The sequence below is a fragment of the Alosa pseudoharengus genome, unplaced genomic scaffold (genome assembly GCF_046254945.1).
Source record: "Alosa pseudoharengus isolate Yale_2024_CS ecotype anadromous, Long Island Sound unplaced genomic scaffold, YU_APseudo_1.1 YU_APseudo_1.1_scf_7, whole genome shotgun sequence".
In the NCBI taxonomy this organism is placed as follows: domain Eukaryota; kingdom Metazoa; phylum Chordata; class Actinopteri; order Clupeiformes; family Clupeidae; genus Alosa; species Alosa pseudoharengus.
The window spans coordinates 37394062-37415494 of NW_027468859.1; the positions used below are offsets into that span (position 1 = coordinate 37394062).

The window sequence follows — 21433 nt, forward strand, 5'->3', positions numbered from 1 at the left end:
GGTTTCCAAAAAAAAAACCAGACTTGGACATCTCACCATTGCCCACAATGCACACGCTCTGGAGATATGACATAAACACACTGAGACCCTGTTGTACAAAAGGAAACTCAACAGCTGTTTTCAGGAGCAAGGAGTGTTTACAGGGGGGGGAAAAACGCCAACAAGAACGGCAGCAGTGGGTATTGCTGACGGAAAAAACATACAAGAAATCTTCTGCCAGGAGGAGAGGGTAAGTGTTATTCACTTACGTGTTGCTCCTCGTATGACCTGCTCTGTCTTGCATTCTGCACTTATGAGCTCAGAGATGTGTCCTTTTATTCTGAGCTGGTGTTAAGGCATGGTGATATGTCTGCTAATATGATTCTAAAACTGTGGAGAGTTATATGTTTGCTAACACCTTTGGTTCATTGATAAATAAAATAATTAAATGTTGGCACCACTGCAAAAGTCACACCATGATCTTGGAGTGGAGTGGGTGCTTCAATCAGTCAATACATATCATTTGATTTCATATTATTACTGAACTTTTTCCATAGATTTCCTTGAAATGTATTTGTAGTATGATGCAGGCTATATTTGTGTGCTGTACTTTGCAAAGGTCTATTTTTATACAGTGAGGGTGGGAAAGCAAGATTAGCTGGAATGCAGGCTGGATTTCAGAGCACTTAATCTGTCAAAGCAACAGTCAAGACACATCCAATGACTTTGTGCAAATTTCAGCATGTGACTCCTTTGGCTTTCAAATGATATTTTGTGTTTCCATCAGTGCATCTGATTCTGATAACATCTCCTGAAAGTTCATGGGGTATAGACAAATACTAGATGTACCGTATAGCGGTACAAAATATGACCACTGCTCAGTCCTGTACGTCCTCTCTGCGAAAATAAATGTTTGTCAATTTGTCTCCATCTCCTCTTCCATCCCCTACTCTTGCAACTTTTTTGTATGCTTGTGCGTGCCTTTGTGTGTGTGTATGTACGTACATGTGTATGTGTGAGTGTGTGTATGCCTGTGTGTGTGTATGTGTTTATGTATGGAAATGTGTGTCTGTGTGTGTGGATGTGTGTGTGTGTGTGCATGCGTGTGTATGTGTTTATGTATGAAAATGTGTGTGTGTGTCTGCGTGTGAATGTGTGTGCATGCGTGTGTGTTTATGCATATGTAACGGAGGCAGACTGAGCTAGCAATGCTAGTTGCCCGTGTAAATCCTCACAGCCCTAACCTTAAGAACACTTCTAACTGCTGAGTTGGGAGCTTGGGCTTTTAGCTCAGTGGTTAGAGCGTTCGTCTCCCATGCCGGTGTGTGTGTCAAGGTGGCGGGTTCGAGGCCCGTGAGCGGTGAACGAACCGACCTTGTGACACATACATGTTTGTGTGAATGTGTATGTGCCTGTGTGTGTGTGTGTCTGTGCGTGTGGATGTGTTTATGTGTTTGTGTGTGTGTGAGAGAGAGTGAGACAGTCCTGCCTTGTAGCTCCTCTCCTCATCATCCTCTACCAGCAACCCTTCGCTCAACACCACCATCAATGGGTCTAATTATTTTATGCACACCGCATGGATGAAATTACCCGAAACTTGGCATGCCCCCATGGATGTCAGGTTAACCATACACATGGAATTTGGTGAAGTTCAGAATATCACAACTGAAGATGGGGCGATTAAAGCAGTATAAAATTGCATTTTCATATTTTACCTGGGGGGGGGGGTTTAAATCACAAATGAGTGGAGTGGTTATGGGCCCGGTTGATGCGGGCACTTGAGACCAACATACCATAAGAAATGCTGTCATCCTCAGTACCACTGTTCAGGTAGTAATTTAGGATTTTTTTTTGTGTTTCGGGAGGCCCAGCGAGGGGAAAAAAACGTTGACAATCCCTACGCTAGCGGCGGTCATAATAAACCAGATCAAATATTACAAATGTCTCATGTGTAAGACAAGATGGCAGCTTACTGAAAATAAAGTGACTGAAAAACAATCGCAGACCAGGGTCAATTCAATTCTGGAATACAAAAACAACACTGATTTACACATAATTAGCCTGTGTGTCTCTGCTCTGTTCCTTTTCCAGGGTGCATCATGGCGTCTGCCAGTGTCTCCATGCCCAGCTCCTCGGGCTCAACACTGGGCTTTGAAGACTACAGCTTGTACAGTAACATGTCTGATGATCAGCTTCTACAGCTGGCTATTGAACGCAGCTTGATGGAAGGGTGCACCTCCACGCCCGCAGCTGAACCCCCCAGGGCTCCCCAAACAGCGGCACCTCCAGCCAGGCCGAATGCGGTCATCAGACGGCGTCCCCCTGCCCGGATTCCTGCAAATGAGCCTGAGCCTCCGCCCTGCCCATCCAACCCTCCCAGGTACTATGAAGGGTCGTTCAGACCAAGAACGATAACTATAAAGATAACTTTAACTATATCGTTCTTGGTGTGAACGGCACTTAAACGATGACTCAGTGTTCTTTATGCTGTTTGAGCTATATTATCTTCTCAGCCAAACGTGTTACACACAATGATCACAAAATAGCAGTTATTAGAAAGATCTGGCCAATGTTAATACTGCACTCAGTAATGTAAGTTCTTTTACATGTACTGTATATATTTATGCTGGACAAATGAGTGTACAAATGAGGCTGTGGAGGCTCTGCAGGCATGTCTGGACTGCACTGGTTGATGGCCCCTTGGTTGCTCAAGATGGTAGAACAAAGGTAGAGGACTGTCCCATTGCCCCACCTGGATCCCCTGTAATTTGCCTATAGAGCCAATAGATTTGTGGACGATGCAGTCAATATGGCACATCCTCCAGTGCTTGGATTGTGCAGGCACCTATGCCAGGATACTCTTTGTGGACTTAGTTCGGCCTTCAACACCATCATCCCAGCTCGGTTGCAGGACAGGCTCTACCAGCTGAATGTGCCTGATCCCACCTGCAGGTGGATCATTGACTTCCTGTCTGGCAGGAAGCAACATGTGAGGATGGGCAGGCGTGTCTCTGCCGCTGCTCTTCTCCCTGTACACTAACCACTGCACCTCCAGTCACAAGTCTGTCAAGCTCCTAAAGTTTGTCGATGACACCACCCTTATTGGACTCACTTCTAGAGGAGATGAGTCTGTCTACAGGAGAGAGATTGACATTCTGTTAACCTGGTGCAGTGACAACAATCTAGAGCTAAATGCTACCAAAACTGTGGAGATAGTTGTGGACTTCAAGAGGAATCCAGCCTCACTAGCCCCCATTATACTCCATGACATCCCAGTGAACACTGTGGAGTCCCTCCGCTTCCGGGGAACCATCATCTCGCATGATCTGAATTGGGAGCATAACATCAGCTCCCTCATCAAAAAAGCACACCAGAGGATGTTCTTCTTGCGGTAGATGAGGAAATTCAACCTGCCAAAGTTGATGATTGTGCACTTCTACTCTACCATCATATCCATCCTCACCTCCTCCATCTCCATCTGGTATGCTGTTGCCACTGCCAAGGACAGGGGAAGACTGCAGCGCATCATTTGCTCTGCTGAGAGAGTGATTGGCTGCAGCCTGCCTTCTCTTCAAAGTCAGTACACCTCCAGGACCCTGAGGCGGGCAGGAAAGATTGCTGCAGACCCATCCCACCCCAGACACAGTCTTTTTGAGACACTCCCCTCTGGCAGGAGACTGCGGTCCATCATGACCAGTGGGGGTATACAGTACTATGGAGCGCGCTGAACATACCCAGACTTTCTTTGGATAACCTGGATCGAAAAATATGAAACTCTCAATCAGAGTTACAGTAAATGGTACCACGAAGCTCACTTCCGAGTAAATTTGTCAAGCCAGGTTTTCCTCTTTAGTTTCAATGCGCGTTCCCATAAAAAGGGCGTTTATCGCATCATTTTACTCACCTTTACATAATGGATCGATCTGAGCAGTTTATTTCACGCACAAGGAGGAACAGGTTATATAGCCTAGTAATGAACTCCTATGAAGAGTCCAAGCAGCAGATCACTGCTAGGGGCAACACAGTTGCACATAATAAGGGAGGTGTGCTGGCTGCTTGTGTAAATTCCTAAATGAAAAGATTCTGCATATTGTCTGAAAAATATATATGCCACAGGCTGTTCACCAATAATCCCCAATAGAGTGTTAGTGTTTTCAAAATGCAAAAGCAATGTCCAACCTGCTTTGTGGAAATGTATTTTATTCTATAATTTAGGGAATTCACTTTAACTACACCCTATGCAATAACTGTATAGCATATGTTTTCAACAGCTGTGAGGGAGAGGCGTCTGGAGCAATGGAGGAAGGTCATGTAGTCTGATGAGTCCAGATTTACCCTGTTCCAGAGTGATGGGCGTATCAGGGTAAGATGAGAGGCGGCTGAAGTGTTGCACCCATCATGCCTAGTACAAGTACCGTACAAGCCCATGGGGGCAGTGCTATGATCTGAGGTTGCTGCAGTTGGTCAGGTGTAGGTTCAGTGACGTAATGTGCCCAAAGAATGAGGAATCTCCCGCCATCATAACAAGATCTTGAAAAGTCGAAAAGTCGAAAAATGAATGCAACGCTGAAAGGAAATAAATGTTGTGATATTACAGAAGCTTGTGGAAACGATGCCACAGCGAATGCGTGCCGTAATCAAAGCTAAAGGTGGTCCAATGAAATATTAGTGTGTGTGACCTTTTTTTTTGGCCAGGCTGTATTTGACCTCTCAAACTACTCTAAATAGAAGCACAGCGATACAATCTGTTTAGGAATATTTACAGAGGAATAAAATAGTTTTCAGTTAAAAGAAATAACATAGAGAAACCATCATATGTTTTGCCATGCCATTCCAGTGCAATGACCCATTTCTACAGAGATAAAAACATTGTGTACTGTAGGTCTCCGAATGATACTCTGTACTGTGGTCTACTGGTTAGGGAATCAGACTTGTAACTGAAGGGTGGTACTGTATGCCTGACTGGTAGGAAACATATGGGTGCATGGATGAGGTGCCCTTGAGCATACCCCCCTCCCCTCCCCAGGCACCGAATCAAGGGCATGCCCACTGCTCAGGGTGTGTATGTGTGCTTCCAGTGTTTGTGTGCTCTTGGTGAGCTACAGTAGCTGCTCACACACTAGGTATTAGTGTATGTGTGCACACTAAACCCTAAATGCAGATGACACATTTCTTTCAGGTCAAATAAAGTAACTTAACTTACCTTAACATTCTAACTGATTAACCTCTCCCCTTATGCTAACCTGCGACACATGTTTACTTACTCATCTGCTAAACTGCTAGTTGGCTGGAAGCTCCAGCGCATATCAGTTACTGTTATCAGACACCAGGCCAGACCGCCAGGCACGACAAGGCATCCCACAAGCCCACGTGCACAGCACCTGTTCTGGAGCATTCTGTCACAGTGGTCTTGGCACCTATGCGCTGGGAAGACGTTCACATGCCATCTGAGCAAAAAATAGCAGGGCACGATGAAAACAAGCTAAACCCTGTTCCACTCTGTGACCTCGGATACAATGCTGTTGTGGCTAGACTCAGCCACATGGAGTAGCCCCAGCTGCATGCAGTCAAGTCCAAAGACAAGTTTATTGTCCTTTATTATCAGTTGTCCTTTATTGTCATTTACTGTCCTTTATTATCAGTTGTCTGTCAAATTTTGGTTTTAACGAAAGTCCATAATTTCATTTAATTCAGTCCAAATTTTATTTAATGAAAGTCGATGATTATAAGATTGTCATACTATTTTGTAAATATGAAAGGTAACAGTGGCCCACAGGGGAAAATGCATTTTTTTTAAACATGTGTGATAAATAATGTGACCTGGTGCCCTATGAATGTACAGTGTTGGTAAGTAACGGAATGCACGTAACGGGATTGCGTATTGTATGTGTACAAAATATGTATTTTGCTGTATTTAAATATAGTTACAAATTAAATGGATGGTATTCAGAAAAAGTTACATTGATCACTGATTTAAGGGATTACTTTTTAAATCATTATAACATTAAGTCAAATTCAGATCATTTTTAACCAAACCATGTAGCCCATAATATATATCTCTCAGGTGGCTCCTTTCTCTTCCCCACTGTTTTTTGATAACAAAAACTAAAAACCTCTCAAGGAATGAAGAATGTAAAAATTGTTTTGTTGTATAGGCCAGTAGGGCCTATACCCAGCCAACATGTTTTAAGCCAGTGATACATTAGGTTTCTTGACAGAGTGTGCTGCAAAAAAGGGATACAACCCCTTGTGTTGTTAAAATCAATCTAAAAAAATCTATTTATACCTTGTTTGGGATTTGGTAGTATTTTAGCCTATGTGCAGACAAAACATCACTGTCGTAGGTTCTTTGACACAATGACATTAACAGTGTTTCATAGCACATAGGCTTATATATCCTCATTGTAAAGCAAGTTGTGGGTTGTTGACTTTTGCTACAGTAAGAGTCTCACAACTTCACTTAACCTCTGTTAACAACTGTTTCATCCACCGCAAAAAAAAAAAAAAAAAATGCTTATGTAATCCAATGTATACAGGATGTTACTCACTTTGAGTAATCTATCTGAATATGTTACAAATCATTTTAGGGCATGTATAGGACAAGTATTGCCGATACTGATACCAATAGCGATATTTTTTAAAAGGAGCTTATATACTTTTATGTAAGAAAGAGCAGCATGTCATAGTTTACAATGTGAATATGCCGAATTTGAACAAAGTGTAATGACCTCTAAATGATTTTCTGAAAACATATGCTATACAGTTCCAATGTTAAAGGTGCTATAAGCGGTGCAGGGTAACATAATTTCTGTTGATGTTCAAACAAAACAGATAGCTAATTCGCCACTCCATCCCCCACCCTCCCTTGTAATTGAAACTCTCCCAAACACACATCTTGTTGGTGATTTGCTGGAACAGCTTTTTTTGTTTTTATGGGCAAGGTTGGCCCAAGTTGTTCTTTGGCCGTTTTTGGAACATAGAGACCTTGTTTTTTACCATGTATTCGGGGTACAGGCAGCTAGAGGATGGTGAGGTGATGTTAGCTGTATGTGATAAAAAATGTTTTATCTTAGAGGCCGCGTTAAATCGCTTATTGCACCTTTAATAATTTATAAAGTGTGCATGCAAGATGTAAAAAGAGTGGTGTTTGCACAAATGTAGGGTAGTCCTTGGTGAAACGGGAGCAACGTATTGTGAACGTAGACAAGAGAAACTGAAATGAAAGTATCGATCAATCCCATCGTGCTGGTATTGATCCGATACCAATACCAATTTTGTATCGATACTATCGGTATTTGGATATATAGGGACCCTCCCCCATATATATATATATTCCTGTTTGCACACAACTTCCTTGTCAAAAAATATTGATTAGCAATAAAAAAAGAAAACGAAACATGGGGTCGGGAGATTAGTTTGTTGTTGATGTTGCGTTCTTGGGCCCTCTCTACTAGTCACAGTCACAGCCAGGCAGACACTTCAGAAAGACAGACAATACCTCCCAGCTGGACTCTGTGTAGGTGAGTCTTGATGAATGGATGACTTCACTACTACCAGTACCTCAAGTGTACAGCTAACTTGCCAAAACAAAAGGTGAGAGAGGTGAACTCCGTTCTGATAATCTGATTGATTAAATAATCCACCCATGTAAACAGGTACTCCGATTGTTGGAGTTAATTTTTTCTTTAGGATGTTCCCTATCTGGTAGTAATGAAGAGTTATGTGAACAATGTGTTTCCATGGCGGCAATACAACCTGGAGCTTCTAAATGATTAAATGGGTGTTCTATGTAAATGCAGATTATAAACGCCAGTCGGTTTATTTAACGTTCATGTAAACAGTTCAGTTGAAATCTTTCATAAGATTCATTTCAATCTGATTGGAAAAAAAAGTCCATGTAAACGTGGCTAATGAGAGGTGGTCAGATTGTCCAGGTGGGAGAGGGGAACGTCTTTGTACGCATTAGCCATGTTACATGGTATAATGTCTTGGCTCCTCTTGTGGATCAGGAAACATTTCGATGAAATTAAGGCATAACAGTCTTTAAATTAAAGTGGTTGAAGTCGCCCATGACAATGAAGGCTGCCTTAGGATGCAACGTCTGTTGTTTGCTGATAGCATTATGAAGTTTTTTGTGGCAAGCTTAGCATTCACGACATAGACTGCCATCATAACTGTAGATGTAAACTCTCTGGGCAAATAGAAAGGTCTACACTTAATCATGAGATACTCTAGGTTAGGTGAGCAGTGACTGTAGGTGAGAGACTGAGGTGATTGTAATGTCCCGTGCATCAATTTTTTTTAACATAAATGCACAAACCCACAACTCTGGTCTTACCAGAGTCAACAGCTGTTCTGTCTGCTCAGAGGACGCAACACCCTGCTAGCTTGAGACCACTGTTAGGTACTTCGTTGTTTAGCCAAGTTTCTGTGAAAACCATGATGTTACAGTCCATAATCAATCTGTGTGTGTTGTTCCGTAGCCGCAGTTCCTCCATTTTGTTAAGGGAACAAACATTTCAGAGGAAAAGGCTTGGTAGTAAGAGTCACTGCGGAGATAGCTTTCAAACCTCTACGTTTTCTGCCCGGCTGATCGTTACTTCCAGTCAGTGTGACGGTGTTGGTACAGTATGTCCCGCTGTTCTGGCAATCTCTGGTTGATAAAGATGTTAGGATTGCAGGAACCCATATATGTCCAAAAGTTCCTGTCGGCTGTACGATATGTACGCTAAACTATGTTTAGCGAAAATACTTCAAATAAACAAGCAGATTACCCCTAATTTGCAAAATCTGGAGAGACACAGGGCCTCGCGATGCATCCCGCTGCCATCTTGGATGTCACTCTCATTGATTTAAAGGAAGTTATGCCCAAAACAAACCCATGACGATTAAGAAACATAAGAACAACCCTTTTGAACAATGCGGCAACAAAACTGATCATAAATTCATGCTGTTAAAGGAACACGACACCCAATGTCAGTACTAATATATGTTCTTACCTTAAAGGAACACGCCACCCAATGTCAGTAGTAATATATGTTCTTACCTTAACTTTCACGAGTTGAGTCATACCTCTCCCGTGTCCGTACGTGCACTCAAACGCTCTGGTGCGCGGCTGGACTGTGTTAGCATGTTGCTATGCTAGCGGGCTTTGACGGCAACTAAGCGTAGAAGTAATCAAAAACATCCACGTTTTACCGACTTAAATACAGTTGCACGAGTAGTTGATAGAAATGCTACGGCCACGCAACGTGAAACGTGGCGATTTTCCAAGCGAATAAACCGGAGAACTACAATGTGTGGCGCAATAGCACTTGGGAGTACTTCGACCTAGCGTAGTAGTATTGTTAACACCTAATTGTAGATCCTATCCACCACAGAGTTTAGAATCCATACTTGATCGGCCTCCCCCTCCCCTCTGAGCGAGAGAGAGGCACACACACACACTAGAGATGCGCTGATGGGCTATTATTTCAACCATAACTGCATAGCAAAACTTATCATCCATCAGCCATCCATCAGCACCAAAGTTTTTTGACCAATTTTCAAAACCGCACCCGCCCACCATCCGCTGGTTGTTTTAATGTATATGGGTGATGCAGCACTGCTGAAGTGAGGCTAGAAAGCTCTTGCCTGTTCTAGAAAGACTGATCCAATGCAGCAAATATATTAAAAGGCTAAAGTCCTACATTGGCTATGTTGTAGCCTATCCCCAGAATATCAGCAGCAAACTCAGTCTCTGTCTCGCAAAACAGTCTCCAAATAAAACACACATCACATGTTGCCTATTCTGCCAGCTTGTGCAAATATATCGTCCAAAATGCTTGATTGCATTGCATTCTCCAGGTTTTTAGCTAAATTTTCATGTACCACATCAGCATTTTTGTTCAGTGAATCTTTTGTAAATTGCTTTACAATTACCGTCGGGCCTATAGGCCTATTGCCTGGCTTGCCTCAGCTTCGGTCACTTCCTTTATACAATTTTATCATTGTAATAAAAAACGCAACTAGCCACATCATTTCATCATGCTGCTTAATGCCTATTGTACTTTATTTTTTGCAAAAAGAAAGAAATCCTTGATAAAATAACAAGTCACTCACATTATAGGCTACTTAACGCACTGTCATGTCAGGGTGACACTATGACAAGCCTGTTCTGAAGACTCCCATTCATTTTGACTGCACGGGAAGAGAGCGCGTCTTTTTCAGACAGACAGCGCAATTCATTTTATACCAGCAGGCCGATCGGACAAACGGCGCCTCGATATTAAAGAAACGCCGACTCCATTCATTCTGAAAGTCCACTGCACAACAGTGCAACGTGCATGTTCACATTTTAAGTAACAACCGCCAAACTTGCTTGCTTGCCTTACACATCTAAGTTTTCCGACTATTTTTTGTTACCTTCTTTTTCCGCTGTGGATGTTATTGAGTTTGTAGAAGTTTTAGCTCTTAAGTTATGAACATCTCGCACTGCCATAGCCCAATGTCATTTCTGAGTCATATCACTCTCTGTCTCTCTTTTAAATGCCTATTCCCTGAATGGTAGGCTACAATTACTATGTGTTTTATATATAGGCTAATATCGAAACAAAATAACCCAGGCATCTAGGATATAACACAGGTTGAAGTCAACGTTAAATTGGTTCTGTTTAAGGAGGTGAATGTGTGTAAACATCTGTAGATGACTCAGAAATGACATCGGAAGACAAGGAGTGAATAGTGGCAAGAGGCAAGCCGAAGGCTGCTGACAAGGGCTGTAAAGCAATTTACAAAAGATTCACTGAACAGAAATGCTGATGTGGTACATGAAAATTTAGCTAAAAATGTGGAGAATGCAATGCAATCAAGCATTTTGGACGATATATTTGCACAAGCTGGCAGAATAGGCAACATGCCGATGTGCGTTTTATTTGGAAACTGTTTTGCGAGACAGAGACTGCTGCTGATATTCTGGGGATAGGCTACAAAATAGCCAATGTAGGACTTTAGCCTTTTAATATATTTGCTGCATTGGATCAGTCTTTCTAGAACAGGCAAGAGCTTTCTAGCCTCACGTCAGCAGCGCTGCATCACCCATATACATTAAAACAACCAACGGATGGTGGGCGGGTGCTGTTTTGAAAATTGGTCAAAAAACTTTGGTGCTGATGGATGGCGGATGGATGATAAGTTTTGCTATGCAGTTATGGTTGAAATAATAGCCCATCAGCGCATCTCTAGTGTGTGTGCCTCTCTCTCACTCAGAGGGGAGAGGGAGGCCAATCAAGCATGGATTCTAAACTCTGTGGTGGATAGGATCTACAATTAGGTGTTAATTAATATTACTATGCTAGGTCGAAGTACTCCCAAGTGCTATTGCCACACATTGTAGTTCTCCTGTTTATTTGCTTGGAAAATCGCCACGTTTCATGTTGTTTGACCGTAGACTACTCGTGTAACTGTATTTAAGTCGGGAAAACGTGGATGTTTTTGATTACTTCTACGTCTGGCTACGTCTGAGCCCGCTAGCATAGCAACATGCTAACACATTCGCGCCGCGCACCAGAGCGTTTGAGTGCACATACCGACACTGGAGAGGTATGACTCAACTCGTGAAAGTTAAGGTACAGTAAGAACATATATTACTACTGATATTGGGTGGCGTGTTCCTTTAAATTAGCGAATGTGGACACACCTTAATACTTTGTGCCTCTGACCAGGCGTTTCAGATCGCTAAAATAGAACCTTAAATGTTAAATTATTAAAATGTGCTACATTGCACACATTTTGTCTGACAATGCAGGTAAAAAAAAGTCTTGAACATAAAAAAGAAAAAAAAGTCATAAAAAAAGTCTTGAACATATCTCTGGATTTATCTAGGCTCCATAGCCAACATGAAGACAGTATTTTCCCATTAAATATTAGCTTGTTTGCAAGCAGAGAGTAATAAAGCAAACAAAATATTTCCATTACAATGAAAAAAGACATAGTTAACGAAAATGTACAAATGTATCAGTAGCTTAGGCTTACATGGAGAAAAATTTTATATAAATATAACATATATAAATATAAATGTATATATACATATACGTAAATATTAATAGCCTAGTAACCGCCTCATTTTGACTGTAGGTTCCTCCTTATTTAATAACTAGGACTATTCATTCTATTCTATTAGTTTGTTCTTTGCCAATAGATCTTCATGATACAGACAGCCCTCCATTATATGTGAAAGGGGGAATTAATAGTAAAGTATTGAGTTGAGTTTGTTGAGTATTAAACATCTGTATGAGTTTTAGGGCATGTTTATAAATTGGTAGGCCTGAGTCAGAGATTTGCTACTACCCACTTGTTTTAAACCAAAATGTCTGTGCCCGTCCCTGAATATCAGGGATATAAAACAGGAGCTTGAGGGAAGCTGGGTGAGCCAATATACCACAGGATATGGGAAGAGAATGGTGGCCTACCGCCGACTTGATGGGACTCTCATCAGAACAGAGCCTGAGCCAGATGTGTAAGTATATTGCTAAAGAAAGCATGCATCATTCATCCTTTTGCCAAAGGTTCGTCTCGGTTCTCCCAGGCTAAATGCTACCCAGATCCATTACGTGTTAGCTTTAAATGCGGCAATATAATTTAATTCTAAATATTATGTGCCCCTAGCCCATGTCAAAAAAATGTATGAAGACATTTTTTTACAAAACACTAGCAGAGTTCAATACAACTATCTTGTTGTCTTGAGTTTAACACTGCTGTGTCCCACGCAGGGTAGTAGAGCCCTTGGACTTGAGTTCAACACTGCTGTGTCCCACGCAGGGTAGTAGAGCCCTTGGTCTTGAGTTTAACACTGCTTTGTCCCCCGCAGGGTAGTAGAGCCCTTGGTGAAGGCCATATGGGACGGTGATGCATCATTAGTGAGGACGTTGGTTAGAAAATCTGATATAAATCTTCTGCAAGCAAATCAACAAGGATGGATACCCATGCATGAAGCTGCATATTATGGACAGGTGGACTGTCTCAGGGCTATCCTGGGAGGTAAGTATGAATACTGTTGTTAGGTTACCAGAATGTGGCATACTTCAAGTCGAATCATATACAATGATATTCAATACATGTACTGTACATTGCTTAATCATTGTCAATACCATCATCATCATCATCATCATCAATCCACACCATGTCAACCATCACAAGTGTCATCAGTATAAAAGTTCCCCCTTGTCACATACATGACTGACCATAACCATCATTTCCTCACCAAGCTCAACCTGGAATGTTGAACAAGCGCACTCTGAAAGAGCAGACTGCCCTTATGCTGGCAGTAGGAAGAGGTTTCTCCAGATGCATGGAGTGCCTCTTGGAGCGAGGTGCTGACCCTGATATCCAAAACAAGGACAAGGAGACCCCTCTTTTTAAAGGTACCCATGAATATACAGGCCACTGTATACTGTGACTAGTGCTAGTGTTTTTGGGCAACTTACCTACGTTTACTTAAAGGAATACGCCACCCCTAGGTGAAATTGGGTCTCTCCCCGCAGTCCCTAGAGTTGGATGAGTGAGCCAAAGCGTTTTATAGCCGACCCAGCCATTGTCCTAATCTAGAAACGGCCCGGTTAGCTTTAGCTTAGCGTAGTCGCTGTAATCCGGCGCTGCCAGCTAGCATGTCGTTGCAAAAGTGAATCAAATAACTCAAGATTTTTTATAATTATTTCTCGTAACCTGTACATTCACATCGAGTACAAATATCAATGCAAATTAACACGAAGGGATTTACTAGACCAATTTAGATTTGGAACTATTTTCGGGCATAGCACCGGCAAAGCACCGCTGCCAGGCGCAAAGACATCACGCAGCATCTGTAAACCCTCAACTTCCGGCAATACACCAGCGTGACTACCAAGTTCTCTGCTACTAGGCTGGCTGACACTGACAGGTGGGCTTTCTCTAAGAGTTCTAATGGCGATGAATATGGAAGATTACACGATAGACGAAGATGATGACTTCGACTACCAAGATCCAAGACCCTACCTTTTCGAACCTGAGTTCACTGAAGAGGAGTTGCGAGCTTTAGATCTGGGAAGAGAGGACGTTGCGACTGGTCAAGGCGAGTCGGATGAGCGAACGAGAGCAAACACGAACTGGTGGTGTGAGTGTGGAGTGTGCCAACCCATGCCGACTGACAGGTAACGGTAAAAGGTAAAGTCGTCATATTGTCAATAGGGTGAAACGGCAGCCTAATGAAGTTATACAATAAAACTGGAAGCGACAATGTGAGTCGGACTAACGTTTCAGTTATAACGTTAGCAACGTATAACCTAAGGAAGGATAGAAATGATACTTACAGGCATGGATGATGAACACTGTTCTGCCTCTGTACTGAAAATGGATGGGACGGCCGTATCTTTCAGATGTAACAGCATTTTTCTCGTAGCATAGGCCTACTGCATTTTCTCTTTGTAGTCCTCCGGTTTGAAATGCTCCTCGCAAACACGATACTGATTGATTTTATCCACTGGAGTTGTTGCAGGAATGCCGAGGGCAGCAAGCCAAAGATGTCTTCGTTCCACTGGGTTTGGAATTCTGTGAAACATTATGTTCGTGTATGTCCTCTGCTTGTTACCGCAGCCCTTCACACAGCAAGTAGCCATTTTTCCCCAGTAGTCCTTCGGTGAAACTAACTTCAAAATACTAACACTGGTGTATTGCGTGAAGTTGAGGGTTTTCAGATGCTGCGTGATGTCTTTGCGCCTGGCAGCGGTGCTTTGCCGGTGCTATGCCTGAAAATAGTTCCAAATCTAAATTGGTCTAGTAAATCCCTTCGTGTTAATTTGCATTGATATTTGTACTCGATGTGAATGTACAGGTTACGAGAAATAATTATAAAAAATCTTGAGTTATTTGATTCACTTTTGCAACGACATGCTAGCTGGCAGCGCCGGATTACAGCGACTACGCTAAGCTAAAGCTAACCGGGCCGTTTCTAGATTAGGACAATGGCTGGGTCGGCTATAAAACGCTTTGGCTCACTCATCCAACTCTAGGGACTGCGGGGAGAGACCCAATTTCACCTAGGGGTGGCGTATTCCTTTAAACTCGCTGGAAAAAAAACTTTTACATTAAAGGGACACCAGGCAAGCTTGATGCTTTTTCTCTACGAAACTCCCCCTCACTCGGTCTGAAGCTCTTTTACTTTTCTTTGCATCTTCCGTCAAGGGTTTTCGCTGCTTCTTCGCTGGCTCTGCCATTATACACACGTTTGCAACAGTCGCTAGCGTTTCGTTAGACTGCCTCTGTGCTGTATGCAGGATGTAAACTGATCCTGCTTCGGTCAGTGGGTAGGATACACCGAACTTGCAAGTGGGATATTCTTCTTACAGGCAGTAGGGGCGGGCGAGAGAGTCTTCATTCGCCCTGTAATGAGTCATTTAACCATATACCAACTTACAAAGATGATTAATTAACACGAAAACGTTGCCTGGTGTCCCTTTAATGATGACACATCCCCCATGTACCTTTGCTTGTTTGACCAAACATCTTGCATTTTCATTTAAGCTTTTAGACCACCACTCTTGCCTTAATTACTATGCCATGCTTCTCTTTCTCCAGCTTGTGAAAAAGAAAATCCAGAGATGGTGGCCATACTATTGAACAATGGTGCTTCAGTAAACAAGCTTTGCACCCAGGGCTGGACAGCCCTGCATGAAACTGTGAGCCACAACCATCTGGAGATCGCTGAGATGCTGTTGAAAGCCGGGGCAAAAGTCAACATTGTCAACCAGTATGGCATCACACCGCTCTTTGTTGCTGCTCAGGCTGGACATGTGGATATTCTGCGCTTACTCTTGAAACATGGTACCCTACCATCTCTAATTTGTCAAACTGTTTAGCTCGTTGAGGTGATGCTTTGTCAATTCAGAAGATACTAAACTCGTTTTTTCAGTAGCATTAATTTTTAGCCGTCCTTAAACAGCCTGTGGTAATTGGTTGTTGTTCTCTGCAGGTGCTGATATAAACAGCCAAGCAGCAGACGGCGCCACCGCTCTCTACGAGGCCTGTAAGAATGGACACGAAGATATTGTGAAGTTCCTCCTCTCCCAAAAGGCAGATGCCAACAAGCCTGGCAAGACTGGACTTCTTCCCATCCATATCGCTGCCGAGAAGGGGTATGATGGGTAGGCATCTTCACTTTTACCCATCAGCCATTTATCTTTAACTTGAAACTATTCCAAACTACTTGTAAATTCTATTTTTAATTTGACCATTTATACCAATATTTGGCCTGTTGACCTTAAATGCCAGTGATAATGGTTATAATGAGAGTTACGCCCCACTGTATCCCCAGTGGCACTACATCAGCCTTTGGGTGGTGTAACCTGCAGTTAGTCACCATTTATCCCCGGACAGGCTTGTGTTCTCTCCACTACTTCACTTGCTGCAAACACTCAACATGTTCTCATGTGTGTTTTACTTTTCCTTTTTTTTTAAGTATATATTTTTGGGCTTTTTAAGCCTTTAATGTGATAGGACAGTTGAGAAGGACAGGAAGCGAGTGGGAGAGAGAGTCAGGGTGGGATCCGGAAAGGACCACGGGGCGGGAATCGAACCCAGGTCGCCGGCATACGGTGCAGGTGCCCCAGCCAGTTACGCCACAGCTGGGTCCATGTGTGTTTTACTTTTGACAACAGATCCCCAAATGTTTACACTACCGTTAAAAGTTTAAAGTCACTTAGAAATGTCCTTGTTTTCATCAAGGAAATGTAAATGACTGTAAATATCTATATTGCCCATTATCAGCAACCATTTATCCAATGTTCCAAAGGCACATTCTGTTTACTAATCTGCTATCATTTTAAAAGGCTAATTGAGAAAACCTTGGAGAACCCTTTTGTAATTATGTAAGGACATAATGTAATCTGAAAACTGCTGCCCTGATTAAAAAAAACAATGCAACTGATCTCAGCTGGTATTCTGCCTGTAATGGATGGAATGGAAATTTCTATGTGACTCCAAACTTTTGAACGGCTGTGTACAGTATATCAAATTAAACTTGGCTTCAAGTTTGTTGGCATCATCCCAGGTCTTACCAATGAGCAACCAGAAACAACACATTTTTTTGGTGTGTGTGTGCATCACTATCTTGCATTATTTTCAGGGTAAACCTGCTCTGCCAGGACACCAGCCAATGTATCGACTCGGTTAAGTAAGTCAATGGCAGGTTTTGGTGGTGGTAAGAAAGACCTGCTGTCGTGCCATTGAAGAGCGTTCCATTAACCTGACTTTCCATGAGCTAGCTGCTAATAGTTTTAAAGCAAGATTGCTATTACTGCTTTCTAAAGGAATGCATGTTTTTTTTTATTTATCTTTGGTTATATAAAGTATCTTTGTTTTAATATGATAATGCCCTTATATTGTATATATTAATGATTGATTTTCATCATAACAGGGATGCGCCTAATATTTATTGTATTTGCTACAGCTTTTCTTGTTGGAAGATGATGTGTCTGTAATATTGAACCATAATGATTCTCTGAACTATGTTTATTTCAGTGTTAATTAATCCTCCTCTGCTGCCCATTCAGTGAGAGGCATGTCCCCTTTGCTAAACGTCTGTCTAATCTCTTTACCATCCAGTTGTGCGGTGTAATGTTTAGTGTTAATAATACATGTACATGAAGTGGTAAATAAATGATAAATGTTCTAGATTAGATTGTTGCAGCCAATTCCATTCTAACCTAATGACATCAAACGCTATTCAGATTATTGCAACTCAATTCTAGATAATTGCAGCTAAATTCCCCTCTAACCTACTGTAGTGACATCAAATGCTAATTAGTGAAGCTTATCTTAGCTGGCGTATATAGTTGGAGAGCTCTATGTCAAGCTGGAACCAAGATACCCCTATACAGATGTCTGTGTGCACAAGCTAAAGCTTAAAGGTCGACCTAGAACAACTACTTCTGTGAAGGATCTGGCTAATCTGGCCATCAGGACTGGTTCCACGCCATTCCAGGGCTATATGATTCGTTACACAGTTGGTAGCTCTTCTTCACATGCTTTTCCTCATGCGCTCTCTAACTCTGCGACCCGATGGTGTCTCTTCCAGTATCATTGAGATGCTGATCCCTGCCACTAGTCGGCAAAGAGTCCGGCGCTGTGGCATCAGCCCGATCCACCTGGCTGTTGAGCGGGACCGGGACGACGTTCTGGAGATCCTGATCGAGGCCGGCTTCGACGTGAACGCGCCTCTGTCAGAGGACCGCTCCAGGTTGTATGAGGACCGGCGCAGCAGTGCGCTCTACTTCGCCGTCTTCAACAACAACATCGAGGCCACAACCATGCTGCTAGAGGCTGGAGCTAACCCCAACCTTGATGTCTTAAGTCCCGTGTTGGTTTCCATCCGTATGGGCTCCATCGAGATTTTCACCAAGCTGGTGGACCACGGAGCCGACGTCAACGTCTACATCCCCAACTACCCAACCAACTTCCCAGCCACGGTCATGTTCGCCATGAAGTACCTGCCTATGCTGAAATACCTAATGGACCATGGCTGTGATGCGGAGTCCTGTTTTAACTGCTCCTATGGGAGCAATGTTCACCCACCCATCAAGGTAACGGGCGACGAGAGACGTGACCTGCACTACAGAATGGAGGAAGCACAGAACACCTGTATAGAGGTAAGGCAGAGAACGGAACAGAGGATTAAGGTAAATTGAAGTTCACTCTAGACCTGATCTGGCTCTTGACAAGGGTACATTTGTAAATGATAGGCCCAGAAATACCAGAAGTTGGAAACACATGGTCTCCAAAATTAACTTTTTTTTTTTTGTCTTTCTAAAATGACAGTTCTGTGAGATGATCTCTACACCCTCCATTAGCCGATGGGCAGGACCCATTATAGATGTGCTTCTTGACTATGTTGGCAACGTGAAGCTATGCGCTAGACTCACTGAACATCTCGATAGCTTTAGTGACTGGAAAAACATCAAGGAGAAATCAGGTAGGCTATGCGGTGTATAGTGCGCACACACACACACACACACACACACACACACACACACACACACACACACACACACACCACACATACACACACTTTGTGTTGCTGTAAGATTCCAGCTTTCAGGAGAGGCACCATATGCTTATTGCTTACAGCCATATACCTACATAGATACACATTTTTCACTCTTTTGTTTTGCGTGTGTGTGTGTGTCCACCTGAGAGAAATTAACCATGTTCATGCCCATGCAGAACCCCCCAGAACGCTGATGCACCTGTGCAGAATAAGAGTACGGCATCAGATCGGGTGTAAGAGATTACAAAAAATCGACAAGCTTCCCATCCCTCCAAGATTAATAAAATTCCTCAAGTATGAAAACCGTACTGAAGATCTGTGAACAACACATGGACAACTGGACTGTTGTCATTCAGTCATAGTGGTGAAGCTGGCTGCCATTTAGCATATCCTGCTTTGTTGGAAAGCTTTGTGTGGCTAGGAGTTGAATGTAGCTTTGTGGAATATTTTAAAATGTACAATGGCACTGTTTTATATAAAAAAATATTTATTGTTAAGAAATAGAAAGGAGAAAGAGGGTATCTGGATTGAATCTGTATCTGTATTGTAATGTTGGTAAAGGGTGAACATTTTGCACAGAGAAATGTAAAGATGACTAGTAGTTGTCTCAATGTTGACATAGCCTGTAGTTATTTAAATAATGTGTTAAAGCTGCAGTTGGCAAGTCTGACAGATTGAGGGGACTTAGCCAAAATTTTGAATGTTTACAACTCTAATGCCCCTCCCCCACTACCACCGAGCACCCTCTCATTGAGTTTGTGCTTGTCAGTGCGCACCAGACTGCAATTGACAGTCAGATCTCACACAGCCCTGCTCTAATTGGACCAGAAGAACCGGGAGCTGTGGATTTTTGTAAAACAAATAACAGGCTCTAGGTGGAGGTAGAAGTGCGGACCGTTTATTTCTAAAACCGGCTGATTTATGTTGTTCTGTCGGAGCATAGTGTCGGTTTCAGTGAATATGATCAAACAAATCTTGCCAACTGCAGCTTTAGGTGGGACCTGTTGATTGAATAGTTCAATATTAGAACATGATATAAATGTATGTATTTTAAATGTATCGTAAAATATTGAACTGCCCATTTTAATCACATAGTGATTAAAACAGGTTAATCATGTGGAACTACTGACCTCATTGCATTTTTCAGTGTAATAGTTTCCGATCCCTCCGTTGTAAATTGATTGGTCTGGCCTAGAGACAGGCCTAGGAATAAACAACATGGCTGCAATTCAAGAGCTCAGCACCAGCATCCCTTTTGTAAGAAATTAGGTGGACACTTGGTACGTTTATTCATTTAGCAGACACTTTTATCTAAAGCAACTGAAATATGTAAATTATATTTAACAGGCCATTGTACCCAGAGCAACTCAGTGTTAAGTACCTTGCTCAAGGGCACAATGGTGGAAGCCAAGAATTGAACCCACAACTTTTCAAGCCACTGCATGCTAGCCAAACTACTTAGGCACTACCCTACTGCCACCCAGTGGAGTGCTCCTACAAAAGTTAGCCACTGTACTACCACCGCCCCTCCATGTTGAATCCCAGGTAGGGGCTCAACTAAAGACAAGATGCACCGTTTCCTCTCCCTGCTTCATTTTCCAACTGGCTTTAGATATCCTGACCATATTAGGAGATAACTCATGTGTGACAAAGTGAAGACCGCAAAAAAAGGGATGCTACAGCTTAGCCAAAATGTTGATGTCATGTGTATATCAAACAAATAACAATACGCTTCCCATATCCAATATTACTTAAATATTGTAGTTAACATTGTTGAACCATTGATTAGCCTACAGCTGTATAATATGACAGGTAATGTAATGAGTGGTACTACATTCTGAGTGTACAGTGAAACCATTCAGTGAAACATGCTGCTGCTTCATCTCAATTGTTTCTTGTACTGTAGATTGTTTTTGCTTCTTTGTTTTTTTTGTTGGTGAAAATGTTGTGTGGAATATTTGGGGATGGTATTTGGACATTTTGTTCATGAAAAATGCTGTTTTATTTGTACTGGTGTTTTGTCTATTACATTTGCAAGTGTGATATAATAAACAAAACCTAGCAAAGATAACTTGAGATGTGCAATTTACTAATAACAATAACTTAATTTGCTCATCAGGCTGAGGTTAATCCTTAGCATAGTTGTGGCTCCCAACTCTGTCCAGATGGGGGCACCAGAGCCCATAACATGAATAACAACAGCCATGGCTGTCCAATATCATGGAGGACATCAGGAAGACACACATGTCAAAGTTGTTATGATTATGCAATTTCCTCTCAGCTGCTAATTTTGGAAACTCTGGTATTTGATCGTCTCCTCATAGTCATGCAAGTAATTACTAATGAACACAAAATTATATTGTGTGCATTTGGTGGATGCATCTGTGGGCCTCTTTTCCT

General features: G+C 42.3%; 1 protein-coding gene across 2 annotated transcripts; it reads left to right on the top strand.

Moving 5' to 3' along the window:
- Window positions 1-21104, top strand: LOC143109646 (ankyrin repeat and SOCS box protein 2-like). 2 transcript variants are annotated; one of them, XM_076272427.1, is made up of 12 exons: window positions 1-229; window positions 2071-2359; window positions 7434-7499; window positions 12353-12475; window positions 12827-12996; window positions 13224-13379; window positions 15568-15813; window positions 15962-16133; window positions 17114-17161; window positions 18065-18635; window positions 18805-18958; window positions 19210-21104. In XM_076272427.1, the coding sequence occupies exons 2-12, from the start codon at window positions 2079-2081 to the stop codon at window positions 19353-19355; spliced, it is 2133 nt and encodes a 710-aa protein (XP_076128542.1). In that variant the 5' UTR covers window positions 1-229; window positions 2071-2078; the 3' UTR covers window positions 19356-21104. The 2 variants fall into 2 exon arrangements, with proteins under 2 accessions (XP_076128542.1, XP_076128543.1); XM_076272428.1 differs by lacking the exon at window positions 17114-17161.
- Window positions 21105-21433: the final 329 nt, after the last annotated feature.